Source organism: Garra rufa, chromosome 11 (assembly GCF_049309525.1).
Source record: "Garra rufa chromosome 11, GarRuf1.0, whole genome shotgun sequence".
NCBI classification, from domain to species: domain Eukaryota; kingdom Metazoa; phylum Chordata; class Actinopteri; order Cypriniformes; family Cyprinidae; genus Garra; species Garra rufa.
The window spans coordinates 23,838,329-23,847,550 of record NC_133371.1 but is presented as its reverse complement, the minus strand read 5'-3'; the positions used below and the strand labels follow the sequence as shown (position 1 = coordinate 23,847,550).

At 37.2% G+C, this 9,222-nt stretch overlaps 1 protein-coding gene across 3 annotated transcripts in view; it reads right to left on the bottom strand.

The window, feature by feature from the left end:
* Positions 1-1,151: 1,151 nt before the first annotated feature.
* Positions 1,152-9,222, bottom strand: part of clasrp (CLK4-associating serine/arginine rich protein) — a 30,222-nt gene continuing 22,151 nt past the window's right edge. For 2 of the 3 annotated variants that reach the window (XM_073850579.1, XM_073850580.1), the window contains exons 15-21: positions 7,151-7,190; positions 6,093-6,153; positions 3,176-3,234; positions 3,027-3,073; positions 2,832-2,920; positions 2,622-2,646; positions 1,152-2,521 (exon numbers count right to left, since the gene is read on the bottom strand). In XM_073850579.1, the coding sequence (XP_073706680.1) occupies positions 2,479-2,521; positions 2,622-2,646; positions 2,832-2,920; positions 3,027-3,073; positions 3,176-3,234; positions 6,093-6,153; positions 7,151-7,190 (364 nt within the window). In that variant the 3' untranslated portion in view covers positions 1,152-2,478. Of the gene's footprint in view, positions 2,522-2,621; positions 2,647-2,831; positions 2,921-3,026; positions 3,074-3,175; positions 3,235-6,092; positions 6,154-7,146; positions 7,191-9,222 lie in introns of those variants that run through there. The other variant, XR_012357061.1, reaches the window with a different exon arrangement.

The window sequence follows — 9,222 nt, the reverse complement described above, 5'->3', positions numbered from 1 at the left end:
TGTGGGTAAAGAGGAAGTGGCTTTATCGAGGTCGACTGAAGACAGGTGTTTGTTTTGCTGTCCGGCTTATTTCGAAACCCAAAGTAACTGTCGCTTTACTTTCAGACACTTGCTTCTCTTTTGTGGATTGCGGGGGTATATACAAGCACTCGGAGAACGAGTGAAATTTGTCTTCGTGGATATAAAGTGGTCAAACTCCCAATCAAAATAACAGCAATTTGCGTCGAATCGCGTGTGTTTCTAATGGTGAAGTCCGCCATCTGGCGGTTACAATCGGTAACGGTTCCTTGCTGATAAAAACCCAGCCTAAACTGGTTGGATGGTTTTAGCTGGTCATCCAGCATGGTCTTAGCTGATCATAGCTAGTAAGCAGGCTGGTTTTAGAGGGGTTTTGGCCACTTCCTTAGCTGGTCAGGCTATGAGACCAGCTTAAACCAGCTAAGATCAGCCAATCATCTTAAAGGAGTAGTTCACTTTCAGAACAGAAATTTACAGATAATGTACTCACCCCCTTGTCATCCAAGATGTTCATGTCTTTCTTTCTTCAGTCGTAAGGAAATTGTTTTTTGAGGAAAACATTTCAGAATTTCTCTCCATATAATGGACTTCTATGGTGCCCCCGAGTTTGAACTTCCAAAATGCAGTTTAAATGCAGCTTCAAAGGGCTCTAGCCGAGGGAAATGGATCTTATCTAACGAAACGATCGGTTATTTTCTAAAAACATTTACAATTTATATACTTTTTAATCTCTACACAGAGTACACATAGAGCTAGACAAGATGAGCATCTGAGGTTAAAAAGTATATAAATTGTAATTTATTTAGAAAATAACCGACCGTTTCACTAGATAAGACCCTTCTTTCTTCAGCTGTGATCGTTTAGAGCCCTTTGAAGCTGCATTTTGGAAGTTCAAACTCGGGGGCACCATAGATATCCATTATATGGAGGGAAATCCTAAAATGTTTTCCTCAAAAAACAATTTCCTTACGACTGAAGAAAGAAAGACATGAACATCTTGGATGACAAGGGGGTGAGTACATTATCTGTAAATTTCTGTTCTGAAAGTGAACTACTCCTTTAAGTTATTACGCCAAAAATGTGGTTTTGTTTTCTGCATAGATGAGCAAACACACTTAAAGCCAAGGTTATTTTTCATTCATGATTAGCTTTTTATTTCAATGTCAAAATCTGTGATCACCGATGATTGTTTCTAACACAAGAAACAACCATCAGACATTTACATTGCCGCGTGAAAAAGACTATGGCATTTAGAATCTGCATTTTTGTCAATGAAATTTCATCACTCTTAAAGGGATAGTTCACCAAAAAAAAAAGAAGACAATTCTGTCATTACTTACTCACCCTTGTGTTGTTCCAAACCTGTAAGACCTTCGTTCATCTTCAGAACACAATTTAAGATCTTTTTGATGAAATCCGAGAGCTTTCTGAACCTGCATAGACAGCAACACAACTACCACGTTTAAGGCCCAGAAAGGTAGCAAGGACACTGTTAAAATAGTCCATGTGACATCAGTGGTTCAATAATTTTACTTAACTACGAGAATGTTTTGTGCGTGAAAATAAATAAATACCGACTTTATCCAACATATCTCCTTGCACATGCTTTCCTCTGCTCGTAAACAAGGTGCAGTGTTAAATAAAGTATATTTTTTGCACACAAAAAGTATTCTCGTAGTTTCATAAAATTATTTTTGAACCACTGATGTCGATGTTCTTGGGCCCTGAACATGGTAGGACCCTTGCTGTCTACTGAGGGTGAGAAAGCTCTCTGACTTCATCAAAAATATCTTAATTTGTGTTTCAAAGATGAACAAAGGTCTTACGGATTTGAAACATGATGGACAGTAATCATTGACAGAATTTTCATTTTTGGGTGAACTACCCCTTTAAATAAAGGGATTATATACAATGATGAGGTAAAATGGGTAGATTCATTGTTTGAAGAGTCGGAAAACCCCAAAAGGGCTTTCAGAAGTCTTTTAATCACCCTCACTGATCTTGTTTTTCTTCCGTAGGAAACAAAAGGACACATTAGGCAGAGTGACGTGTTTCATTAATGTTTACATCAACATGAGGGTGAGTAAATGACAAAATTAGCATTTTTTAAGGTGTACTCTCTTTTTAATGGGGGTACCAGAGACAAGGGAAAGAATAAGGTTCATCCCAATCTTAAGTCACAAAATTCAAAGCTTCTTAGGATCCTAGCAGCTCAAAGCATTTCTGGCAACCCTGGTGTGTAATATCAAGAATGAGGGGTGAAATGTGTGTTCAGAGCATGGTGTTAATTTTCACATTTTAGAAATGATTTTGTTTCCTTTGCATCCTTTGGATGTAAAAGAGAAGCTGAAGTGAGTGAAATTCGTTTTATTGATAATTTCTTTCCCCTCCATGTAAACTCTTGCTATCATGGTCACCGTTCACTCCGAAACGTCTGTTTCACGTCTTGTAGCTGATTCTTCAGTACCGGTAATGAGGACTCCGTGATCTTGAGCGTGATCTCCTGTTGAAGAAGACAGTAGAAATGTTTGAAATGAGGCAGAACAATAGTACGTTTAGATGAAATGGACAAGCATGGCTGGTCCAGACTGGTTTCAGCATACCTTCTGGATGAGCTGTAGTCCCGACCTGTGGGGTGTACAAGATTTATGATTAGAATCTTTTTGTATATCTACAGCATCTAACACTACTAAGAAAAGAGCATATTTCAATCCACAGAAAAAGTCTTGATTCAGTTCTTTCATAATGTGGATAACTATACAACCGTATCACTATACTTTGGTGGGAGGCTCTTACAGCCCAAATAAACGTACCGTATTTGGCATTGGGGGAGGGCGAGTGACTTTGACGTCCATATTGCCTCTCCCATTCATCTCTCTCTTTTTCCCGCCGTTCCCGCTCCCTACAAGACCAAACAATGACCAAAATGTATCCTCTCCTTTACAAACTGAGAGGACAGTTCCCACAACATGAACATGCTGCACATGTATAAACATGCTTGGACTCACTTCATGCGTATTTTCCGTGCCATTGCGCGAAGTACTCCTTCTCGTTCCTGTGATGGGAGGGGGGAAAAAACATGAGCGTTGAAGCTTACAACTACTTGGAATCACCCCACCCACCCTCCCACATACCAACTGTACACCCACACTTTTACCTGTCGCTTGTGCTCTTGTTGCTGGATCTTGGCTTGTGCTGCCTTCTTATCCGCCTTGGCTGATGAAGGTGAAAGCAGACAGTGAGAGAGGGTCAACAGGCTTTTATTTTACATGTCTTTCCCATAACATAGGCAGCTTGGGAAAGTGGTATATACACCACTGTTCAAAACTTTGAGGTCAATATATATTTTTTTTCACCAAAAGTGACATTAAAACTTATTATACTACAAAAGATTTCTATTAAAAAGCAGTTCTTTTGAACCTTCCATTCATCAAAGAATATTGTGAAAATATAATCAGTTGCACATAAGTGTTCAATGCTTATGTTTCTTGAGCAACAAATCAACATATTAGAATGATTTCTGAAGGATCAAGTGACACTCAAGACCATTTACCGAAGCCATTTACAGACTGCTGAAAATTCAGCTTTGCCATCACTGGGAAAAAAAAATTGTATTTCAAAACAGAATACTTTAATAACAGAAAACAATTGTTTTAAATGCGATAATTCACATTGCTGTTTTACGGCATTGGTGAGCATTAATATGGAAGCCTGTTTCCGCCACTGAATGACAAATACAAAAAGGTAATTGCGACTTTTTATCTTGCAATTCTGACTTTTTCCCCTCAGAATTGAGATATAAACTCTGAATTAAAAAAGTCAGAACTATGAGATATAAACTCACAATTATGACTTTTTCCTCAGAATTGAGGGATATACTAAAATTTTTGATTTATAAATAATTGTGAGAAATAAAGTCAGAATTGCAAAATATAAAGTCAGAATTGTGAGATATAAACTCACAATTGCAAGAAATAAACTCAGAATTGCGAGATATGAACTCAGAATTGCGAGAAAGTAAAAATTGCGAGATATAAAGTCAGAACTATGAGATATAAACTCGCAATTTTGACTTTTTCCTCAGAATTGAGGGATATACTAAAATTTTTGATTTATAAAGAATTGTGAGAAAGTCAAAATTGCAAAATCTAAAGTCCGAATTGTGAGATATAAATTCGCAATTGCGAGAAATAGTCAAAATTACAAGATATAAAACTCAGATTTGCAAGATATAAAGTCAGAACTATGAGATATAAACTCTGAATTGAAAAAGTCAGAACTATGAGATATAAACTCGCAATTCTGACTTTTTCCTCAGAATTGAGGGATGAACTAAAAATTTTGATTTATAAAGAATTGAGAAATAAAGTTAGAATTGCGAGATATAGTCAGAATTGCAAGATATAAAGTTAGAATTTTGAGATATAAACTCGCAATTGTGAGAAATAGTTAAAATTGCGAGATAAAGTCAGAATTGTAAGATATAAACTCAAGATTTCGCGAAACTCGCAATTACGAGAATTAGTCAGAACTGTGAGATATGAACTCAGTTGTGAGATATAAACTCAGAATTACCAGATAGAACCTTGCAATTGCGAGAATAGTCAAAAGTGAGATATAAATTCAGAATTGCAAGATATAAACTCACAATTGCTAGAAAAACCCAGTATTGAAAGGTATAAACTCAGAATTGCGAGAAATAAACTCAGAATTGCGAGAAATAAACTCAGAATTGCGAGAAAAAGTAAAAATTGCGAGATATAAAGTCAGAACTATGAGATATAAACTCGCAATTTTGACTTTTTCCTCAGAATTGAGGGATATACTAAAAATTTTGATTTATAAAGAATTGTGAAAGTCAAAATGGCAAAATCTAAAGTCCGAATTGTGAGATATAAACTCGCAATTGCGAGAAATAGTCAAAATTGCAAGATATAAAATCAGAATTGTGTGATATAAACTCAAGTGCGAGTAATAAAGTTAAAATTGCGAGATATAAAACTCAGATTTGCAAGATATAAAGTCAGAACTATGAGATATAAACTCTGAATTGAAAAAGTCAGAACTATGAGATATAAACTCGCAATTCTGACTTTTTCCTCAGAATTGAGGGATGAACTAAAAATTTTGATTTATAAAGAATTATGAGAAATAAAGTTAGAATTGCGATAGTCAGAATTGCAAGATATAAAGTCAGAATTTTGAGATATAAACTCGCAATTGTGAGAAATAGTTAAAATTGCGAGATATAAAGTCAGAATTGTAAGATATAAACTCAAGATTTCGCGAAACTCGCAATTACGAGAATTAGTCAGAACTGTGAGATATGAACTCAGTTGTGAGATATAAACTCAGAATTACCAGATAGAACCTTGCAATTGCGAGAATAGTCAAAAGTGAGATATAAATTCAGAATTGCAAGATATAAACTCACAATTGCTAGAAAAACCCAGTATTGAAAGGTATAAACTCAGAATTGCGAGAAATAAACTCAGAATTGCGAGATAGAAACTCAGAATTGCAAGATATAAACTCACAATTGCGAGATATGAACTCAGAATAACGACAAACTCGTAATTGCGAGAATTATTCAGAACTGCGAGATATGAACTCATCTCGCAATTGCAAGAAATAATGTCAGAATTGTAATATAAACTCAGAATTATGACAGAAGGCGAGAATTGCAATTGCGAGTTTATATCATGCAATTTTGAGAAAAAAAGTCTTCAGTGTCAAGATCCTTTAAAAATTATGCTGATTTGGTGCTTAAACATTTATTATCAATGTTGAAAACAGCTGTGCTGCTTAAACTTTGTGGAAACCGTGATGCTTTTTTCAGGATTCAAAAGTGACAATAAACAAATTTTACTGACCCCAAACTTTTGAATAGTAATCTACTAAATAAAATCATTTGTGTTACTTAAACTTTTGAGCATTAGTTGACGTCAGTGCATTTTTTGCATAATTTTGACTGATAAAATAATGCTAACCGATATGGTACCAATATACTGTGCATGCCTAACATAAATATGCAATAAGATGGTGGTTCCTGGATACCCGAAATAGTAACTCACATTGCTTGTTTAGAGCCTTCTGCATACGTAGTTTGAGCTTCTCTTGTGGCGTCATCTTGGGCTGCAATGGACACAAAGACTTTAGAAGAAGTAGGATGGAGAAGTTTACGCAAAGAACAGCAGCTGACAAGAAATCTGTTTTACTAGCTTAAATTTGTGTCATGTCATGCAGGAAAACGAGAGTGTGTTTTTAACTACATACAGATCATTTATATGCTGCATGTTGAACAGCAGCAGATGGTCCTGTTTCAAAGAAATGCCTATGATGTGTTATAGATGTATTTTAGAAATATGGCAAAGTGCAAAGTGTGAACAGACAAATAAAGGCAGTCATCAGCACAGCGCTAAGTCGACTCTTCTTCTCACCAGGTCAGGTACGTCAACTCGATGGAACAGTTACAAAATGGCAGCTACTGTAGCCATTTCAGAAGGTGCTGCCTTGAAGCTGTTCAACCTTTACACACAAGGACAATCTGTATTGACTTATGCAGGTGTGTTTGTGTGTGCGAGTGAGTGAAGTCGCTCTGCCTGTCTTGACAAGCCCAGTGCAGAAGCAACACTTGAGCTGTTTAACTGCTGAGCAAACCTGCTAAGAACCTTTATTCCTTTGTAGTTTTCCTTTCATCAGCTCACAGGTGTCTATCAACAGCCCATCATTCAGATAATACTTAGTAAGATAAATGAGAAGTACATGTATCATTTCCCTAAACAGATGACAAATCTATAGTGGTTCTAAAGAAGAGCACATAGAAAAGTCCTTTAGAGATAGAGTTGGTCACTCCCTGCCTCTTTCTTACAAAAAAAAGGCAAAAAAGCGAGTTGGGTCAGTTCAGATATGGCTGGCCTTTAAACGACCACTGCATTCTGCAAACAGAGGGCAGCTGATCACCAAGTGGACAGCCAATCAAAAAACACATTTCAAATGAGAGCAGAGGCTCTATGAAGAGCCAAGAGATGGGCAGGAGCCCCAGCTTGATTGTTAACTGCATCAGCCTGTCAGGGGTGAGGGAGGCGGAGTCTTTAGCAACAAATTCGAGATATATCAAATTCTTACTGACTTTGGCAGCTCCAGTCTCTTTACCACCCGGAGTTTCAGGCCTAGAGAGAGAGAGGAAAAAAAAAAAAAACATAGTTTTTGGTCAGTTGTAGGGCTGGGCCGATAAACGATATCATATCGAATCGCGATAAAATTTATGTTAATAACGATGATAAGCTCTAGACATTTTTTGCTAGATATGGATTAATCTAAGAGCCAATCACACAGCAGAAATATGCAACAGCGGCCAATCAGCGTGCAGCGTGCGTGTGCACGTCAAAGTACAAAGTTCATTTCCTACAGCACTTTGCGAAGCAACCCTACACCAGGACGACAAAAAAAGAGAGTGGAAGCAGCGACGAAAGAGAAACTAACCTCGATTTATTATCCAAAGATATTGAAGTTGTCGACAAAAAAAAGGTAGCACGAATTCCGTAAGTGGTTTGACTATCTGAAAAGTGACTCTCACCTCAGCTGAGAGTTTGGCGCGATTGTTAAAACTGAAAACGAAAGCAAAAAACGCACGCGCATTCAAAAGCAATTTTAATCCCCCTCGCTTAGAGAGTGACTCCGCAATGCGCGCAAATTAGGCTAAATGACATATCTAGGCTGTTATCAGAATGTAGACTATAATAGATTGTGTATGTCTATAGCTCTGTATCATGCTTGAAATATTCAGTCTCTGTTTGCACTTTGAATAATGAGAGAGTAGCCTACTTTGATTATGGCTGAATTGTCTGCACTTAATACGGTTATGAAAGAGCTGTGTCGTAATTTTTTGATATTTATACTGTAGATTGTTTCAAAATGCAGTGGTTGCCTCTAATTTAAATAGCTCAACCTATAATAGAGAAAATAAACAATTGTGTTTATAATAATAAATAATAAAGAAATAAATGTATTACAAATGATGTTTTTACAATAATTTTATGTTTACATTTTGTACATTTACTCTCATTTACCATACTCTGTCACAACTTTTATTTTTTTTCATTTATTTTACTAAGTTATTTTAATTTTTAAGGCCAAATCTGTAATCTGCTTTTGTTAATAAACTATACTTAAAAATGTAATTTAATGAATCCTTTAATTTTTGTGGCTTTAGTCATTGTTGGGATACTATTTTAAAGCTGGCAACATCAACAGCTTATATCGAAATATATATCGTCATCGTTCAATATTGGAAAAAATTATCGAGATTACATTTTTGCCATATCGCCCAGCCCTAGTCAGTTGTCACTTTTGATCCATGTGATAAAAATATAAATAGTAAAAAATAATTTATTTAACTTAACCCTATAAGCCCTACTGTATCATATTTGATCGAAACAGTGATGGGGACTCGAGTTTGAGACTCGGACTGGAGTGCGACTTAAGTCGCACACACAGTGACTTCAGACTCGACTTGAGACTCGTCCTCTAAAGACCTCAGACTAGGGCTGGACTTTGATTAGTAGTAAATCTCCATCACGTGCGTTCCGCTCAGGTTCCGCTGGAGCGGCAAATAATACACAGAGACGTAAATCTCTGACAAACTACGCCAAATCGCGCTCAAAATCGAACACGGAACCTGAGCGGAACGCACGTGATGGAGATTTACTACTAATCAAAGTACCGGCTTCATTGACTAAACGCGCCTCACAATATCGTTCGATTTATCGTCCAGCCCTACTTCAGACTCGTCTCGGACTCGAGCTGCGGGACTCGTGAACAATATTTATTTTTAGGAAACAACTGATGAGCTCGCTGTTATTCCCCTCCCTCCGTTACCTATAACCTGCCCACACGTGACGAACTACGTATCTGCTGCGTGCGGGCACTGCAACACATTTTTTATTTTTTTTATTTTAGGGCGACCGCCACACATGAGAGGACAACGAACAAACATGTCGACAGCCAGGGATGTACTGGCCATCGGGAGTACCGGGGCATTCCCGGTGGGCCGGTGGAGTAGTGGGCCGATCGCCGAAGCGAGAGAGACGGCGCCATTTTAAATTACAGGCATTCGAAACTGCAAAAAGCAAACAACCTAAAAGTGCCATTTTGCGCGCTCGTGAATCATCTCATAAGTGTAGACGCCATGTAAATACAAGA